The sequence below is a fragment of the Esox lucius genome, chromosome 1 (assembly GCF_011004845.1).
Source record: "Esox lucius isolate fEsoLuc1 chromosome 1, fEsoLuc1.pri, whole genome shotgun sequence".
NCBI lineage: Eukaryota > Metazoa > Chordata > Actinopteri > Esociformes > Esocidae > Esox > Esox lucius.
Window position 1 is genome coordinate 15,959,770 of NC_047569.1, and position 20,383 is coordinate 15,980,152.

General features: G+C 48.4%; 1 protein-coding gene across 19 annotated transcripts in view; it reads left to right on the forward strand.

Moving 5' to 3' along the window:
* LOC105016596 (eukaryotic translation initiation factor 4 gamma 1) overlaps nucleotides 1-20,383 on the forward strand; it is a 42,640-nt gene that overhangs the window by 18,454 nt on the left and 3,803 nt on the right. For 11 of the 19 annotated variants that reach the window (XM_029124399.2, XM_029124543.2, XM_029124563.2 and 8 more), the window contains 22 exons: nucleotides 102-247; nucleotides 7,351-7,467; nucleotides 7,621-7,699; nucleotides 8,094-9,473; nucleotides 9,923-10,011; nucleotides 10,229-10,421; nucleotides 10,729-10,862; nucleotides 11,032-11,169; nucleotides 11,283-11,690; nucleotides 11,856-12,002; nucleotides 12,191-12,427; nucleotides 12,687-12,791; nucleotides 13,854-14,153; nucleotides 14,424-14,547; nucleotides 14,679-14,796; nucleotides 14,932-15,206; nucleotides 15,388-15,509; nucleotides 15,753-15,925; nucleotides 16,025-16,150; nucleotides 16,256-16,337; nucleotides 16,463-16,561; nucleotides 18,365-18,508. In XM_029124399.2, coding sequence (XP_028980232.2) covers nucleotides 102-247; nucleotides 7,351-7,467; nucleotides 7,621-7,699; nucleotides 8,094-9,473; nucleotides 9,923-10,011; nucleotides 10,229-10,421; nucleotides 10,729-10,862; nucleotides 11,032-11,169; nucleotides 11,283-11,690; nucleotides 11,856-12,002; nucleotides 12,191-12,427; nucleotides 12,687-12,791; nucleotides 13,854-14,153; nucleotides 14,424-14,547; nucleotides 14,679-14,796; nucleotides 14,932-15,206; nucleotides 15,388-15,509; nucleotides 15,753-15,925; nucleotides 16,025-16,150; nucleotides 16,256-16,337; nucleotides 16,463-16,561; nucleotides 18,365-18,508 — 4,736 coding nt within the window. The other 8 variants (XM_029124515.2, XM_029124724.2, XM_010880574.5 and 5 more) reach the window with 7 other exon arrangements.

The following is a 20,383-nucleotide window of genomic DNA, read 5'->3' on the forward strand; positions in this document are numbered from 1 at the left end:
TATACCATAATATTACCACTTACTCCTGCTGCTAATTTAAAACAGGTGACGCATGTAATAGTTTTCATTAACGTCTCTCTCTGTCTCTCTCTGGTTCACAGCTGGGGCTTATTACCCAGCCCAGCCGCAGTACACGCCCTCCGTGCCGGCCGCTCCGGTCATCATGAACCCAGCCCCCCAGCAACAGCAACCACCACCCCCACCACAACAACAGATCCAACCAAAACGGGAGCGCAAACAGGTACAGGTAAACTTATCGTCCCACCTCTACCGTTATGCACCAACTCCTCTACCACTATGCTCCTCTACCACTATGCTCCTCTACCACTATGCTCCTCTACCACTATGCTCCTCTACCACTATGCTCCTCTACCACTATGCTCCTCTACCACTATGCTCCTCTACCACTATGCACCTCTACCACTATGCACCTCTACCACTATGCACCTCTACCACTATGCACCTCTACCACTATGCACCTCTACCACTATGCACCTCTACCACTATGCACCTCTACCACTATGCACCTCTACCACTATGCTCCTCTACCACTATGCTCCTCTACCACTATGCTCCTCTACCACTATGCTCCTCTACCACTATGCTCCTCTACCACTATGCTCCTCTACCACTATGCTCCTCTACCACTATGCACCGCCACCTCGTCTGCCCTTGTGCCCAGCCACCTCGTCTGCCGTTTGGCAGCACCTTTTACTATTGTTCATCATCTATGTCTTTATTCGCCACCTCTACTGTTATATACCATCTCTATGGTTAAAACCTCTACAGCTATTTGAATTAACAGGGACCACCCATGTTTTCTTTGGATCCACTGTGGTGAGAGGCCCAAGCACTGGCCCTTTAGTAGCTGCAAAATAGGCTCCTCGGAACATTGAAGCAAGCATGTGAAATGCACATATGCTGGGGCATTTGTGCATTTCAATTGGAAATTGTCTTTGAAATAATTTGCATAGTAAAAGATTTCAGTCATGATTATCTTTTTTGTTCCTTCCAAGCCACTGAAATATTGTAGTGTTTGGATATGTTTCTGGAGTGATGTTTTACTATGTGCTTGCTGGCATGAATGACAAGTAGCTAGCCACAATGAGGTTAGTTCCCATAATTTTTAAGGAGGTACATACAGCAATGTTCCTCATTCTGACATTGTCTATATCAGTAGTCACTGTTGCACACTCTTTTTCCTAACTAAAACATATCAAAACATACCTGAGCAAGGGCTCACGAGTGGTGCAGTGGTCTAAGTTGCTGCCTCGTCGTACAGCAGAATTACTGCAGCCGGGAATTAATATCCTTTTTGTGTCTTATTGAATAGGCTGGGTGTCTCACAGAGTCTGTGCAAATTGGCTTGATGCTGTCCAGGGTGAATGGAGAGAATGTCGGGCACTGTTTACTGGTTGGTTGGCTATAATTATATTCATTAGAAATAGTCAATTGCAACAATCAGGGATTTAGAGTTCGAAGAATACCTTCATTTATAGCCTCAGAAAAACAGTTATCAAAACTCTACATACCCTTATTAAAAATGTTTTTTCATCTATAAAAATAAGGTAACGCATGTCAGACCTTTTATCAATTTGTAGGTCTTGTAGCCTTCAATATTTAAATGAAAAGCAAATAGTTTTCTGAAAAATAATCAAAAATAAACTTTCAATGCCTTGCAAAAATGTGCACACCCCACATCCAATACTTTGTGGAAACAACCATTGCTTGGATTACACCAGTAACGGTTTTGGAAACGTCTCTCAAATGAGCTTGTCTGGATTTTGCAATTTTATTCAACACTTCTTTGCAGAATTCAAGCTCAGTCAAATTGTGAGGGGCTCTCAAGTGCACAACCCATTTAATAACTGCACCATTCCAGGACATAGATCTGCTGTTTGCAAGACATTCCTTGGTTTATTTGGCTGTGTGCTTTGGATCATTGTTGTGTGCAAATGTGCAATTCTACTATGCCTTCAGCTTTCTTGCAGAGGGCAGTAGGGTTTGCCCCAAAACAATTGGGTATTTGGTGCTATTCAATGTTCTCTATTTTGTCCAGAGCCCCTGTCCCCGCTGAAGAGAAGCAGCCCTGTTGCATTATTCTGGCTCCATCATGCATAGTTATGCAACCAAGGCACTGACATACTTTGGATTAGTTTTCAGGGAAATTATCCATTATTCTCCCTTAAATATTGTTGGTTCCAATAACTTATTCTAGATTTAGTTTTTTATTGTCCGTATTGATTTGTCTTGATGTTAGCCTCAGATCGACGCCATGTATTTCATATCCAGCATGTATATTAAGCTACTGAGGGCTGAGTTTCCCAGACATGCCACTGCAAATTGGCTGAGTGCTGGTGTTTGATGGTACAAAAAGTACAGTCCAGTCCATAAGCTTTTGGCTAGGGACACAACGCTAGTTTTGTTGTTTTGGCTCTGTACTCCCTCACATTCGCTTTGAAATAAAACATTGACTAAGAGGTTAAACTGCAGCCAAACATTAGGGGTGTCAATATCAACTATTTGGTAAATTAAAAACCAAGAATGCACTGGTGAGCTCAGCATTAGCAAATGAATGGGTAGAGCACGGAAGAACCCTGTTATGGATGACTTAAGAATGCTTTCAATCAGAATCAGAGATTTATTGCAAAGTGAGTTTCGCAACAAACAAGGCATTTCTTCTGGCCTGTTGGTGCCTCAATTTATACAAAAGGAATAAGGGATATAAAAACAAATAACAGTGGACTGAGTGTAAAAACAGTAGACATTAATAAATTACAAAAAAATAATGGTGCCAGCTTTGTCCGGTAGAGGGGTGTGGTGTGGGAGGGGTTATAGTCAGTTGGGTTCTGGGGGCCTGTTCATGAGGCCTACTGCTGTGGGAAAGAGGTGAGAGGTTTTGGTCCTGATAGACCTCAACCTTCTGCCAGAGGGGAGGGCTCTAAATAGTCAATTTCCAGGGTGAGAGGGATGGCAGGGTAGAAATGCACCGTCATCATCTTTGGCAGGTTGAACTTTTTCAGCTGCTGCAGGAAGTACATCCTCTGCTGTGCTTTCTTTGTAAGAGAGGTGATGTTCAGCGCCCACTTGAGGTCCTGGGTGAGCATGGTGCCCAGAATGGGTGGAAGGACTGCCGGGCTTCCACCTCAGTCCACTATCATATCTTATGTCTTTAGAGCGTTTAGCTCCAAGTTGTTCTGACTGCACCAGGAATCCAGATGGTCAGTCTCCCACCTGTAGGCGGACTCGTCTCCATCAGAAATAAGTCGGATGAGAGTGGTGTCATCCACACACTTCAGGAGAATGACTGAGTGGTGACTGGAGGTGCAGCTGTTGGTGTACAGGGCGAAGAGTAGGGGGGGACAGGACACTGCCTCGAGGAAATCTTCTGATGATCAGGGGACCAGACAGGCGCTTCCCCAACCTCACATGTTGCCTCCTTTTGGACAGGAAGGCTGTGATCCACCTGCATGTGGACTCGGGCACTCCAAGTTGGGAGAGCTTGTCTTGGTTTTTATGGTTAAGCGGGAATTATTGTGTTGAATGCGGAACTAAGGTCCACAAATAGGATTCTGGTTTAGGTTCCAGGGGAGTCCAGATGCTGGAGGATGAAGTGAAGAGCCATGTTGACCGTGTCGTCCTCAGACATGTTGACACTAGGCAAACTGCAGTGGGTCTAGTAGAGGGTCGGTGATGGTGTTGAGGTGGAACAGTACAAGGCGCTCAAATGACTTCATAACCACAGAGGTCAGGCAGGGCGATGGGCCTGTAGTTAAGTCCTGTGATCCTTGACTTCTTGGGGACTGGGATAATGATGGAGGACTTGAAACAGGCCAGGATGCAGCATGTCTCCAGTGAGGTGTTGAAGATGAAAGCTGATCTGTGCTTTAGGGTGGATGGGGAAACCGTCAGGCCCTGCTGCTTTCCAGGGGTTCTGTCTCTTGAATAGTCTGTTAACGTCCCCCTCCAGGATTGAAAGTTCCATTGTAGTGACCGAGGTGGGGATGGTTGGAATGGGTGATTGTGTATGGGCCCTGATGGTGGGGGGTTGGTGTTGATGGCTGGACAGAGGGAGAAGGTATGTTGTTAGGACTGGCCTTTTGTCTTTCAAATTTGCAATAGAACAAATTTTGGTTGTTGGCAAGTCGCAGGTCATTAGCAAACTGTAGACTGTTCTGTTCTTGAGGCTAACCAGCGGATTGCATTTTCTGGTAAACCCTCTAAAGTTTATGCTTGTGTAGTCATCTCACTTTTTGACGCATCCATGCCTACATCAAGTGAATAAGAACAACTGTTGAACACTCCAGGATGTAGACATGAAGCTTTTCCACTGCATGCCAGTTAGCCTATTGAGATCATTGCAGTTATGTTTTTTTTTATGCTGCTGGGTGATAATTCTATTCTTATACTTTTTCACTGTTTTTCAAACAGGGTCTGTGACCATGTTATCCGGATTTTTGTTTACTTTTGATTTGCCACTTGATGTTCAAGGCTTGTCACTTTGAAATAAAACTAATGGAGTTCATTCAGTAGATGTTTCTTTATGATATCCTTCGTTGTTCCCGTGTTGTAGTCATGGCAGTTTTCCTGTGATGTCATTATGTGGGTGTGCAGGGTACTAACTGCTGTGGAAAGTGAACCGAGGTGAAGCGTGTAGAGCTAAGTCGAGCCCCCAAAGTGAGGCGAGTTGAGCCGGTAAAACCGCCAATAGATGTGTCAAAAAGTACCATGAAGTGAAGACTACGTCAGCATAACCTTCAGAAGGTTTACCACGGGTTAGCCTCAAGAACAGAAAAAAAAAGTACATAAATCAGCACATATTGTTATGGAACAAAGTCTTATAGACCGATGAGATAAAGATTTACCTGTTCCACCGGGAAATGATCCAAAGTATACCACCTCATCTGTGAAACATGGGGTAGTGGTATTACTTGGGCATGGCTCCAACGGGAACTGACTCCTTGATTGAGGATGTGACTGCTTCGATCCAAACAAATGTCTCTACTTTGCTTCACCTTGCAGCGGAACAATGTCCTAAAAAATACTGCTGAAGCAGTTTTTCACAGCCAAAAAGTGGAATGTTCAGGTCAGGTGCCTCCCACCTGACCTGAATCTGATTGAGTGTGCGTTTTACTTGCTGAAGAGATGACTAATGGGAAAAATGCCATGAAACAAACGGGAACAGTACAGGCCTGGCAAAGCCTCAGCAGGGACGATACCCGGTGTTTTGTGATGTCTGTGAGTCACAGACTTACATGTGTGGCCTATTGTGGACTGTCCTATTGTAGTCTGTCCTCTGGTGGACCTGACTGATGTAGTTTCCAGTGTAACTGTTCTGAGATAGACTAGTTCTGATCTAGTTTTCAGTGTATGTTTTCTAAAAAAGTTGGGTATGTCTGCTTTATCAGTAGCAGTTGGAGCATGCTGGTTGCCAGGGTGGACTTTGGTTGGAGCCCGCTGCACAACGTCCTTCAGAAAGTACCGTATATATATATATATATATATAATATATACACACACACACACACACTTCAGTGAGTCATGCTTCAACCAGTCTTGTGTCATGTTCTGTTTTTTTGTGGTTTAAAACATTTCTTTTTGAAGTGAATAGAAAACACCCAAAACAGTCTGGCAAATGACTGAAGTGTAAATCTGTTGTTTTTCATGCAGAGCACTCTGTCTAGACAGCCTGATAATCCTGCTGTCTTTTTACCTGTTCTTCTCCTGTCCATTAACTTGAACAGTGTGTTGGCCTGTTTTTCGTCTATATGCGGCTCTCACATTTTTCGGCTCCCTTTTCTGTCATTCTGTGTCATCCTCTCTGTGGTCTCTGGGTCGAGGAGGGAGGGGGTTGAAGGACATGTCAGCACATAGCTTAGCTCCACGTGGCCACCAGGCTCCTCCCACTTGTGAGCCGGAAGCACAAGGGCTGACCTACCTCTGCTCCTCTCTCTCTCTCTCTCTCTCTCTCTCTCTCTCTCTCTCTCTCTCTCTCGCTCTCTCTCCACACAACCGCTTCTGTGGCATTATTTCCCTCCGCCGCCCCTCCCTCTGCACAGGAAGAGGCTGTAGAGTTTGGGAGTGTGTGCTCAGAATGGCAGAGGAGCAGCCGAAAGGGAGGAAGAGGAATGGGGAGTTTCTGCAATAGCGGGAGCTCATTTGCAAATGTTTGAAGACTTTTTTTCTTCTCTCTTTTTCTGGAATCCCTCCTCCCTCCCCCCCTCTCTTTGGCCTCTTTTGACTGTCTCCAGCTTGGTGGGCGGGGGCGCCTGCATTCCAGCACTGCAGCTCCACAAGGCCAGTCGCTCTCGCTTTGCTCTCTCTTTTTCCTAATTTCTCTGTGTGCGTGTGAGAGCTGGGAGCGAGGCCCTGGTCTGCCCTGCCGTCTCTGCTCTTCTCGGGGAGTTGTCGGGCTACGTGCGTGTTGTCTAACGGTTGTGAAGTCAGCCTGCCTTGCTGGGAGAGGCCTGCAGGCCGGCAGCTCTACTCAAGCCCCAGGATGAGGGGGGCCTGCTAGGGGCTCCGTGGCCTGTCTCTGTGCCAGGTAAACTAATCTACCAGCAGGGGAATGTGCTGGCTCACTTCTGTTGCTGACCACTCTTTCAGTCTGTGTATACGTGTGTGTACGTGTGAGAGGCACAGAAAGTGAGAGGGGCAGAGTCTGCGGTAGAATACATGCCTCCCTATGTATGGACACTCCTTGTGAGAAGATTAAACGTTTATTAGTAAGTGCCTTATATACTTACAGTAAAACTGTCTTTTTTTGGGTGTAGTTTGACTCATCAGATGTGGATCACTCTTTTTTTTTTTCTTCTGGTTTGCGCTGGAATTTGTTTGGTAACTTGGCTGAAATTGAGTTTGTTCTAGGTCAAACTTGGTCGGGAATTCGCTAAAGCAAGGCGGTAATCCGTTTAGAGTGCTGTTTGTCTGACGGCGTCGCTTTGGGCTGATTCTTGTGTCCTTATGTGAGACATGTAGTTGTGCAGTGCTAGTGGGTAGACATGCTAGGCCACAGCCCTTCAGTACAACACAGAAGACTTGGCACAGTTGGAAACACTTGCATCATAGGAAGCTGTTGGTTGTGACAGCTCTCCTTTTCTCCTGCTTTCTCCTCCCCCTAAACGCGGTCTCTCCCTCCTTGCTCTCTCTCTCCTTCTTTAGAAAGGGATTGCGGCCAAAGGGAGCCGTGTTTTTCTCGAAGGCTTCCAGCGTTCACTCTCGCTCTTTCTCTGTCTCAATCTGTCGTGCAATCTCTCTCTCCGGTCTTTTTCTCCTTTTATAGTCTCTCTTGTTTCCCCTGAATTTTTCCTGATATCCCATCAATAATTTCTTCTCTCTCTCTCTCCATAGATCAGAATACGAGACCCTAACCAGGGTGGTAAAGACATCACTGAGGAGATTATGTCCGGGGGAACCCGCAGTGGCGCCACCCCCACCCCTCCACAGGTGAGCGAGGACCCATCAGAGGTGAGCCACCATACCCCCAACCGACTGTCACCGCTCTGCACCGCTGTTACACACTCCACTCTCTGGTGTGGGCGGCCATTTTGTTGTCATCTGTGAATTGTCATTCCATAGTCACAAGGCTGTGTTGTAACGTCAGTGTGGTCCCCCCCCCAGTCCTCTGCATCTGGATGGGAGGGCCCAGCCGTTGCCCAGGCTAACGGTGAGAACTTGACACCTGTTGTTGTCAGACCAGGTGAGTTGACCAGCCAGCCCATGCGAAGGACAGTTTTTATTCGATGGGACTTAATTGCATGGCTGTTGCCTCCATTGCATTTCTTGCAGCACTGTGGATTTGAGTCCGGCCCACTCCTCTTTCAGCAGAAACTCATTTTCTCCACTGCCATGTCTAATAAAGCGTTCATTACCTACATTTTACAAAAAAAGACTGGCTTTTGGGCCATAAAAGTAATTTTTACTTACTGGCTAATATTCAAAATATAATTAACATGCATTCCTCCCTTGGGGGCCTTAAATATATTAGTATGCATCTACGGGACACATCATTCTGTTAATTTCACCCTTTAAAGGTGGTGGTTGTGCTACATTTGTAGTGCTTTTTCCTGATGGCTTCTCTTCTTCCTCCTCAGATGATAGAGGGAAATCTGACACCATTCTCATCACCGGTACCCCAGCCCTGTCTAAAACTCCTGAACTGGTCTCTACAGAGGTCAAATCTCCAGACAAAGACTGTACAGCACCTTGTTTACCCCCAGGAGTCCCCACACCCCCCCGGGTAACTACCCCCCTCGACACTACTGCCTTTAATACCCCCCCACCGTCAACTAGTCCCATTGCAGACGTCATGGACTCTCCGCCACCAGTACAGGGGGCTACTGCCACCCCATCAGCCCCTGAGGTTCCTGCTTATCCTGCCCCCTTGCCAGAACCAAGCCGCGCTCCTGCAGCTGAGGAGCAGCCGTCGTCTGCCAAGGAGGCGCAGGAGGAGGTGAAGGAGAAAGAGGAGGTGTTGGAGGCTTGGGAAGAAGTGACTATATCATCTAAATCAGAGTCTTACTTTGCCCCAATGCCCTCCGGTGTCAGCAGCTCTAACAGATTGGCATCGGCCCCGTCAAACCCAGCTAAGTTGGAGGAGCCAACGTCCCTGTCTATCACCATGCCTTCCTCTGTCCCTGCCCCCCCGGAAGCAGAGCTTCCCCTGGAGTCTCCCATAGCCCAGCCGGAAGAGCTCAGGCTACCCAACGGCCTGCCGCTCCCCAGCCCCCAGGACCCTGAGAAGGTGTGTCATCGGAGTGTGATGTCAGAATGTGACATCAGCCCCATTGCTGAGCCTGATGTGGCCCAGATATCAAGGCAGTCACCTCTTCCTATATCTACGCCCGCCCCATCTGTCCCGGCGACGCCCGCTCCCTCTGTCCCGGCGACGCCCGCTCCCTCTGTCCCGGCGACGCCCGCTCCCTCTGTCCCGGCGACGCCCGCTCCCTCTGTCCCGGCGACGCCCGCTCCCTCTGTCCCGGCGACGCCCGCCCCAGCTTACCCGTCAGCGCCCGCCCCAGCTTACCCGTCAGCGCCCGCCCCGGCTGTCAAGGGAGCGCCCGCCCCGGCTGTCAAGGGAGCGCCCGCCCCGGCTGTCAAGGGAGCGCCCGCCCCGGCTGTCAAGGGAGCGCCCGCCCCGGCTGTCAAGGGAGCGCCCGCCCCGGCTGTCAAGGGAGCGCCCGCCCCGGCTGTCAAGGGAGCGCCCGCCCCGGCTGTCGAGGCAACCATTGCCCCTGTGGTGGCTGTGGCCCCGGCGCCCCTGACTGTACAGGGGCCCTCTGTCCTAGCTGAGAGTACTGCTAGTACTGCTACTATTGCTACTACTAGTACTACTAGTGCTACTACTGGTGCTACTAGTGCTACTACTGGTGCTATTACTAGTACTACGGAGGGCTCGCCCCCCCACCAGGAAGACCAGAGGGACTCCCCACCGCCACACAGCACCAACGCAGCAGGGGAAGGCTCTATGCAAGGTCATTATCTGTCTGAGTATTTTATCTAGATATCTGGACAGAACATTCCTACTCCTAAGCATCCCTCTGAGTTTTGTGAAGATATCATTTTAGATAGGATGATCTGCCCCTTAAGGCGCTGCCATCTAACTAATGAGGATTTACTGCCACCGGAGGCAAATGAGTTATAATTGGAAATTCTTTGTAAAAGCTATAGTTCTAAAGTCATAGTTTACATCAGTCTAATTATATAATGATGAAAACCCTTCAAAACATTCAAGCCTATGTTTTTTCTTCGTCTAACAGAGGGTAGTTGGAATGCTCATAGCTCTGACACAGACATACTAATGAAACCGCAACGTGTTTACTGCAGTGGAGAGCAGGGCATTGAGTTGCATTACGGACTGGCTTTCACTGTTATTAAACTAAAGAGATTTTTAGTTGAACCTGTGTTGGTGTTCTGCTTGTAGCCGCTGTTTCTGTGCCAAAGAGGAAGAGGAAGATGAAGGATCTGAACAAGAAGGAGGCTGTTGGAGACCTTCTGGATGCCTTCAAAGAGGTCCGCTGAGACGAATCGCCCACTCTGTCCATGTCCAACACACCACCTACATCTTCACATATCAAGGCTTTAAGCTAGCTGCTTTTCAATTGTTCTTCTACGCCTGGCTCCACACAAGAAGAAATAAATGTACTAAGACCCCTCTCGATTGTCTCTGCCCCCTCATCGTTTTCTCTCCCTCTTCCCCATTTCCCCTTTCTCCATTTCCTCTCTCCAGGAGAAGGTAGTGGAGAACCCTTCAGAGCCAGAGCAGGCCACACCCACTTCTGCCTCTGACGCAGAGGAGCCCCGCCCCGCTGCCACTCCTGCAGCCGAGGAGGTGGATGAGACGTGGGAGGAGAAAGAGGACAAACTGGATGCAGAGAACATCGAACCTCAGTCAGGGGACCTCAAATACCAATATAAAGAAGGTCTCATTTCTCCTCTGAAATATCTACCATCACTTAAACGTTTTGGGGGAATAAAGTCTTTCTCTAATCCCTTATCTCAGTGGGACCTCCCTTCACTCCTTTATCTCGCAGGACCTCCCTTCACTCCCTTATCTCGCAGGACCTCCTTCTACTGTCACCAGAGGCAGATGAAAAGTTTTACATAGTTGGACATTTTGTTGTCAGAGCTCTAGTTCTGTAGTCCTATTTTCCATCTGCGGTGTGATACAATGATAACTCTGATGTCATGTGTTTCCCCTCTCATCTCCTTGTTCCTGTTCTCCTCTAGAACTTTGTAGGCCTGTTGACCCAGAAGAGAAAAAGCGGTATGACAGGGAGTTCCTGCTGGGCTTCCAGTACATCAACGCCTCCATGTCAAAGCCTGAAGGCTTACCTCACATCAGTGATGTGGTGTTGGACAAGGTACAGTGCGATACGCTGCTGGACTGGAGGAACCACTGCATATGATCTATAGGAAAATCTTGGATTATTCTGTTGAGATGGACTACTTCATTCACCTGTTAATTACTGGGTTGACTTCTGTATTTCTCTTTCATTCATTCTCTCTTCCTGGTCCTACTCTCGCCGCCAGGCAAACAAGGCCCCTCTCCGCCAGTTGGACCCCAGTCGATTGCCAGGGATGAACATGGGCCCTGATTTCACGCCTGTGTTTGCCAACCTGGGCAAACCTGGGATCGGAGGTGGAGGAGGAGGCCACAGAGGAGGGCCGGTATGTTCCCTTGGCTATTGATTTTCTGAAAGACGTTCAAACTCTCTTTCCGGGACTCTGCGATTAGGTCAGTGTTGACTCCAGTTCTCTCCTTGTCCCCTCCTGTGCTCCAGCCTGCTGGCATGGGTGGGGGAGGGCCTCGCCGTTCCCAGCAGGGCCAGCGCAAGGAACCCAGGAGAATCATCAACATATCCTCGTCTCTGACAGATGACGTGAAGCTCAACAAAGCTGAGAAGGCCTGGAAGCCTACGGTCAAGAAGGCAGCCGGCGTCCGGACAGCTCCTGAGGAGGAGATGAACAACCCGGAACAGGCCAAGACCCAGGAGCTGTTCCGGAGGGTCCGCTCCATCCTCAACAAGCTGACCCCTCAGATGTTCCAGCAGCTAATGAAGCAGGTCACCGAGCTGACCATCGACACAGAGGAGAGGCTGAAGGGGGTCATCGACCTGATCTTCGAGAAGGCCATCTCCGAGCCCAACTTCTCTGTGGCCTACGCCAACATGTGCCGTTGTCTGATGGGGGTGAGTTGCGGGGGAGTGTACGTTAGCGCATTTGAGTTCTGCTCTCGCCAGAACTTCTCCTGTGCTGTGTGTCCAGGGACACTTCCTTGTCGAGTGGTACCGCATTCCTTCTTTATAGGACGTCTGCCAACCGAGGCCTGAATGTATTTCTCTTCCCTTTGTCAGCTCAAAGTCCCCACCACAGACAAGCCGGGTGTTACTGTGAATTTCCGCAAGCTGCTTCTGAACCGCTGTCAGAAGGAGTTTGAGAAGGACAAGGATGACGACGTGATCTTCGAGAAGAAGCAGAAAGAACTGGATGCTGCGGCCACGGTACGAGTCGGGCCCTGGCCAGGTTGATCCAAACACGCCCAATACTGGTTCCATTTACAGTAGATTGCTATATTACTGTTTGCCGTAGATAAAACTTAGCGATTGTGTGTGAGTTAGCTGACCGTCTGTCTGGTATGCCTCCCTCCCCGTCCCGCTACCTCGCCCCCTGGTACGTCACTTCTCGTCAGGAGGAGGAGAAGGAGCGCCTGAAGGTGGAGCTGGAGGAGGCCAAGGACAAGGCGCGGCGGCGGTCACTCGGCAACATCAAGTTTATCGGCGAGCTGTTCAAGCTGAAGATGCTGACCGAGGCCATCATGCACGACTGCATCGTCAAGCTGCTGAAGAACCACGACGAGGAGTCGCTAGAGTGCCTCTGCCGACTGCTGTCCACCATCGGAAAGGACCTGGACTTTGAGAAGGCCAAGGTGACACTGAGCTGCACTGACACACACACACACAGTTCTGAGATTCATAGGGTTGTGGATCGATGTAATAGATTAGCGATGACACAGTGTTATAGCTCTCACACCAGGATTGGGGTCAGTTTATATTCCAATCTACAAAACACATTAAAGAGACAAAGTTAAGTTAAAGTCAAATGTTAAGTTTGGTTTTGTTTTAAATTGACTGAGTTAACCCACCCCCCACCCCTGTGACACACCTGGCCCGGTCTCTCTCCTGTAGCCTCGTATGGACCAGTACTTTGCCCAGATGGACAAGATCATCAAAGAGAAGAAGACCTCGTCCAGGATACGCTTCATGCTCCAGGACGTTCTGGACCTCAGACGGGTAATAACGCTGTACCGCGCATACACCGTTTTCTGGGGAACACATTTACTTCACCCTCCTTACCTAAGTCCTCTTCATCTAAACTTACCATGGCCTGTTCTCTGGTTTGTTTACATCCAATCACACCGGTCAAGAACACGATGGCTCCAACTACCGTTTGCATGGTCTCCCTCACTCCCGTCTGACCTCGAATTGTGTCTCTGAACCCAAATCATCTCACCTCTTGTCTTCACTTGTCACCACTTCAAAAGCCCTATATATGGTCCAGGCGGAGAGAACTCAGCCAGTTAACACAGGGACGCTCACCAGCACAAATACAGAGGGGACCCTGTATGCTGCCCCCCACCTCCATGCACTTCAGGGTGCTGGGCCCCCTGTATTTGCTCGCTTACTTTACACTGGGGCCTCTGAGAATGTAGGTACACCACTGTGTACAGGGTAGTTAGCTGTTACCGGTGGAAGGAAATAATAAATGCTGTACTGTCACACTCTAACTAGGTTAGTCTCCTGTGACCTTTCTGGGAAAGTATTTGCCGTGCGTCAGTCTGTGTGTCTGACTGATTCTCAGTATGTGGAGGTGAATTGTATGATGATGTGTGGGGGCGTTGATTATTTTTTGGGATTTAAACTCCTGTTTCAGTCTGGGTCAATCTCTAACACCCTGTCCAAATCCATCCTCCCCACTAACATCCGCTGCCTGGTTGAACACAGAGGTCCATATTTACTTGACGTTTCCTATATGTTCCGCGTTGTAACACGGATCTCTACGCTTTCCCCCCTAATCACGGTGTTGTTGAAGCTAGTAACCAAAGCCAGCGGTCAGGAGATGTTTCATAAGAGTTGTTTGCTGTACACAGTTCACTCCCCCCTGCCGTTTACTGGAAAGGCACTCCAGTTTCAGTTTTTTCTTTCCTCAGGAAAAGCTGACCTAGCGGTTTGTGTTGGGCTAGCTCACCTTAGGTCTCAAAGAAAGGTGTCGGAAGGTGCCACACGTTTCCTTCTAAGCTCCCTGCCGTGGATGTTGCTCAGCTCACTTCCTGTCACTTTTGTCCCTCGTTCCAGAACATGTGGGTCCCCAGGAGAGGGGAGCAGGGCCCCAAGACCATTGACCAGATCCACAAGGAGGCCGAGCTGGAGGAGCACAGGGAGGTGCTCAAGGTGCAGCAGCAGCTCTTGAACCAGAACACTCGAGGTAGCGGCGGAGGAGGACGTGGAGGCGGCGGGAGGGATCAGGGGGGCCGTGGTGGTCAACATCTCCAGCCGGGCCTGAGGAGTCAGCCCCAGGATGAGGGCTGGAACACGGTGCCCATCTCCACCAAGAACAGACCCATCGACACCAGCCGCCTCAGCAAGATCACCAAGGTCAGTGACGGGTCGCTGTCATTGTTGCGCCGCTACGGTTGTTCCTCAGCCATGCATCGTTGACCCCTACTCCGTTCCGCTTTAATCCTCCACCCTATTTTTTAAAAGTTCTGTCAGCCCCTGGCTTCTGGTCTGTTCGTATGAAATCCCAAGGTACATCTCTAAGCGGTCTGGCAGCCAGCCTCTTTACCATCGACCTCCATTTAAAGCAGATGCCACCAGATGTGACCCTGCCATTCCTCACCGTGTGTTTCTATCCTCTGCCTGCAGCCCGCCGCTTTAGACTTCAACAACCAGCTGCTGGCCCCCCAGCTCGGGGGGAAGGGAATGTGGGGCAGCTGGGGGAAGGGTAGCAGCGGTGGGACCACGGGAGCCAAACCAGCTGGGGAGACGAGTGAGTTCAACAACCAGTAACGGTCAATAGTGGGAACGACCTACTGTCAGGCCAAGCATACTGTGGGTCTAGTCTGTTGTGCTGATAAAGGTATGTGAACAAATGGTGTGTGTGTTTGTTTGTGCTTGTAGCCCCGGAGTCAGGAGGTCGCCAAGCCACCAGCACCGTCAACAGGTTCTCAGCGCTGCAGCCTCAACTGTCTTCCTCCACCGGTCCCTCCCTGGATTCAGACCGAAGGCTTCCTCAGAGGTCAGCAGCCTGACCAACACTACATCTGACTCAACCAGGCTCTGTTGTTCCTGCCGGCTCTGTCTTCCAGTGGGGCGTTTTAATGTTTAATAAAGACCTTTGTGTTAATTCACTCCCCTCCATCCGCACAAACAGGAACAGCTCGAGCCGGGAGCGTGGCAGCGACCGTTTTGAGCGCCACGACCGCGGCAGCAACGACCGCTTTGACAGACGGGACGACAGGAGGGAGGACCGTGACAGGAACCGGCCCCCGGTCACCAAGCGAAGCTTCAGCCGGGAGACCAAGGAGCACAGCCGGGAGAGGGAGCACCGCGGCCCGTCCGATCCTGTGCGCCGCGTGTCCAGCATGACTGACGACCGGGCCGGCAGAGACCAGGCCAGCACTGACCGAGCCAGAGGCAAGGAGAACGGTATGAACCAAAAAACCCGCAGACCCATTAGCTTACCCTCTGTCCCACTCTCACTCAAGAACACCGTTTATACAGACAACCTGGTGTCCTGCTACGATGCACCACGCCTGAAAATATATCGTCAGCTCTGGGCAGACGTGTACAAATAACTCTTCTGTCCCGTTTGTCCTGTTTTCCACAGTGAAGAGGGAAGGCACTCCAACCCCACCTCCTACCCAGATCAAACCTGCCTTGAGTGCAGAGGAACTGGAGAAGAAGTCCACGGCCATCATCGAGGAGTATCTACACATCAATGACATGAAGGTACCCTCCCATTTCTGTCAGGCTAGACTTCACCGCACACAGACCAACAGGCAGCACCACAAGGATTCGTAATGCAGCTCGCACTAGTCTCACGTGGCTGAATGGAAACAACATCCGCCTTAAGGAGATTCATCCCATATGTTATTTTTTTCTGGTTTTCTGTTATTTTTGATTGTTTAAAACCCTGTCCATACTTGAAATGAGAAGCAAACCTTTTTGGTTGCCATGGTTTCCCCGCTGTAGGAGGCCGTACAGTGTGTGGTGGATATGAACAGCACCCCGCTGCTCTTCGTGTTTGTACGGAACGGTCTGGAGTCCACCTTGGAGCGCAGCCCCATTGCCAGGCAACGCATGGGCCTGCTACTCCACCGGCTGTTGAAGGCCGGCACCCTGCCCTCAGACCAGTACTACAAAGGGTCAGTCACCTCGCTCGCCGACCGCGGATCATCACGCGCACAATGAAAAACGTATGTGCAGGTGGGATGTGTGTATAACATGTGTCTGTGTGACATCAGGCTTGTGGAGATCCTGGAGGTGGCAGAGGACATGGCCATAGACATCCCCCACATCTGGCTATACCTGGCTGAACTCATAACTCCTATGCTCCATGAAGGAGGCATCCCCATGGGACAGCTCTTCAAGTCAGTCCTCAGCTTTATTCCCACAACTCCAGTCTGTTGGTCAATCGGCCTGTTCTGTTTTAGACGTGACCTATTGACCTCGTTTTTCGTCTTCTGACCGTGCAGGCAAATATCCAAGCCTCTGGTTCCTCAGGGTACGGCGGGGGTTCTGCTGGTCCACATTCTCTCCCTGCTCTGCAAGGAAATGGTAGGTCCCCCTTCACATGCCGAGCCTTTTGGTTCCAGTGCCCGTCGCTCCAACTATGTATATACGAGAAGTGTTTGAATCCTGTGTTGTTTTCACGTGGAATCTCCTGGATCTGCCTCCTTCAGAGCCATAAGAAGGCAGGTGCCATGTGGAGGGAGGCAGGGCTTAGCTGGAAGGACTTCCTGTCTGAAGACCAGGACGTCAACAAGTTTGTGACAGAAAAGGTGAGCCATTAGAGACGATGAATCTGTACGAGCGGGAGGATATTCATTTGTTACTGGTCTTTGTCGTAGTAACAGTAAATAAGAGTCAAATGTCAGTTGTCCTCTTACTTGTTCTCCCCACTGTAGTAAGAATTATTTGATACACTGCCGATTTTGCAGGTTTTCCTACTTACAAAGCATGTAGAGGTCTGTAATTTATGTCATAGGTACACTTCAACTGTGAGAGACAGAATCTAAAACAAAAATCCAGAAAATCACATTGTATGATTTTATGTTTAATTAATTTTCATTTTATTGCATGACATAAGTATTTGATCACCTACCAACCAGTAGGAATTCCGGGTGTCCCAGATCTGTTAGTTTTTCTTTAAGAAGCACTCCTGTTCTCTACTCATTACCTGTATCAACTGCACCTGTTTGAACTCGTTACCTGTATAAAAGATACCTGTCCACACACTCAATCAAACAGACTCCAACCTCTCCACAATGGCCAAGACCAGAGAGTTGTGTAAGGACATCAGGGATAAAATTGTAGACCTGCACAAGGCTGGGATGGGCTACAGGACAATAGGCAACCAGCTTGGTGAGAAGGCAACAACTGTTGGCACAATTATTAGAAAAGTTCAATTATGGAAGAAGTTCAAGATGATGCTAAGTCTTCCTCGGTCTGGGGCTCCATGCAAGACCTCACCTCCTGGGGCATCAATGATCATGAGGAAGGTGAGGGATCAGCCCAGAACTACACGGCAAGACCTGGTCAATGACCTGAAGAGAGCTGGGACCACATTCTCAAAGAAAACCATTAGTAACACACTACGCCGTCATGGATTAAAATCCTGCTGCACACGCAAGGTCCCCCTGCTCAAGCCAGCGCATGTCCAGGTCAGTGTGAAGTTTGCCAATGACCATCTGGATGATCCAGAGGATCAATGGGAGAAGATCATGTGGTCTGTTAAGACAAAAATTTAGCTTTTTGGTCTAAACTCCACTTGCCGTGTTTGGAGGAAGAAGAAGGATGAGTACAACCCCAAGAACACCATCCCAACCGTGAAGCATGGAGGTGAAAACATCGTTCTTTGGGGAAGCTTTTCTACAAAGGGGACAGGATGACTGCACCGTATTGAGGGGAGGATGGATGGGGCCATGTATCACGAGATATTGGCCAACAACCTCCTTCCCTCAGTAAGAGCATTGAAGATGGGTCGTGGCTGGGTCTTCCAGCATGACAACGACCCGAAACACACAGCCAGAGCAACTAAGGAGTGGCTCCGTAAGAAGCATCTCAAGGTCCTGGAGTGGCCTAGCCAGTCTCCAGACCTGAACCCAAAAGAAAATCTTTGGAGGGAGCTGAAAGTCCGTATTGCCCAGCGACAGCCCCGAAACCTGAAGGATCTGGAGAAGGTCTGTATGGAGGAGTGGGCCAAAATCCCTTCTACAGTGTGTGCAAACCTGGTAAAGAACTATAGGAAACATATGATCTCTGTAATTGCAAACAAAGTTTTCTGTACCAAATATTAAGTTCTGCTTTTCTGATCAAATACTTATGTCATGCAATTCTGTCACTCACAGTTGAAGAGTACCTATGATAAAAATTTGACTTCTACATGCCTTTGTAAGTGGGAAAACCTGCCGATTTTGCAGGTTATCAAATACTTGTTCTCCCCACTGTATATGGGGGTCGGGTGTCTTGTCACCAGAATGTCATTGTGCTGGATGACGCCAAGTTATTTGGTGCATTTGATGAATACATACAGACATTTTAAACAAAAACTTTAAACTGTAATGGCATGACTCTGAATGTAGAATGTGGAGTTCACCTTGGAAGGAGTAGAAGATGAGCCCGTGAAGAGCAGTAAGATGGAGCTGAGCTCTGAGCAGTTGATCAAACAACTAGACAGACTCATCCAGGACAAGGCTGACAACCAGAGGATCTATGACTGGGTCGAGGTAGGCCGAGTGTGTGTTTGTCCAGTGGGTGTCCTGGTTCTGTTCCTCGTACAATCGTTTTGACTCACTAGGTTTAGACTCAGTCATACGTGGTGGCCCTGTTCTTCTGACATTTTTTCTTCTTAAATGTATCTCTGGCATTTAAGACCCAGAAGCTTCTGCGCATGTTCGTCTCTTTGTCTATTCATGTGTCTTCTACATACGCCGTTGATTTAGAGAACGCTCTCCCCTTTCACGTTTCTCCCCACACTCTCCTGAAGTCAAGTTGATGAGATGGCTTCCAACTCTTTTAACCGCACTCACAGATGGGATGTTATCCTAGTAGTCATTTCTAGTCCTATGGTAGACTGAGTTGAGGCTGACTGTGGGTGCGTCGCCCGATCTGTCACCTTAGCAAATGTTTGCCGTGATGGTGGAAAGAAATGCCTGTCTTGTGTGTTTGAAATGCAGCATGTATGTCTTACCTGAATAGACTGCTTGTAGATGTTTAGTGGCTTAACACTAGAACCGCCAGGCCTTTTTTACTCCTTATAACCGACAGAGCCCAGCGTTGTTTGGCGTCATTAGCATACAAATCATCCCTATTAGCATGGCCATTCTCCTTCGCAGCATCACCATCCAGCCAGAGCATCAGTTCATCCAGGTTATCATCAATCTACGCTACATAGAAGTCTCAAAATGAATGAATTACATTGTTTTAAATGGTTAATTTGAAAAATACAAGAATGTGTTTGTATTGAAGTTCGCATCTTAGAAAAATAAACGTCAAAAAATAATACATAGAAAAGGACGAGTTCTGAAATGAATAGGCTGTGAACCGTGCGTCTTTGCACGTCTCTCCCGGCGGTTGCAGTTGAGCTATCGTGCCAATGCATAGCTCCAGTCTCCTAGATTATTGGCATATCATTTCTTTTCTATAGGTGATATGAATAAGTTATCGAAAAACCAAGAGGAGTTATTAGAAAAAGACGAGGTCCGGAATGAATAAGCTGTGTGCGCGATTTAATTTCTCTTTCCATACATACATAATGTAGATTTCCACACAGCCTATTAATTCCAGACCTCGTCTTTTTCTAATAAAGCCTCTCAGAATTTCGACAACGGAACAATATAATATACGCCTATTTAGGAAAAGTCATGGAAGGAGGAGGGTGTAGCTTTCAAATTGGCTGTTTTATTTTAATTACAATCTCAAACGCCTATTGGCGTAGGCATTTAGCGGTTCTAGTGTTAAAGTGCTGTCTGTTTTTAACCTACTGTATATTAGGGATGCTTGATCTGCAAATGATCTGATTTTCAACTAACACCTCATTTGGGATAAAGGGAACCGGAATAAATTGCACATTTTTCTATCAAGACAGCATTTGTTGATTATTATCTTGACCCAGATGGTCTTTGTATTCGGTTTAGATGAATGGCCTGACATTCTTTCTAGACTTCTCTGAGAGTAGAGTGGATTTTCCGGTTCATTTAGTGATGTCAAGTCATCCAGGTCCTCGGGTAGCAAAGCATCCCTAAACCATTAAACCTCCCACCGTCCATGGTATCATTTTCACAGTGGACCCATTGCAAAGTATAAGCTAAAAGGAAAAAGAAAACACAAAGGCCTGGTACTTCCTTCACTGCTTTATATTTGCAATAGCCTACACTTAAGTAACAATAGACCCTTACTTACCATTTCATTTGAATGGTTGATATACTGATGTATTGGGTATTGACATGTACAGTGGATATAAAAAGTTAACACACCCCAGTTAAAATTCCAGGTTCTTGTGATGTAAAATAATGAGACAAAGATAAATCATGTCAGAATGTGAACAATTCAATTAAAATATAAACTGAAATCTTTGAGAAAAAAAAAAGCACCTTTTGATT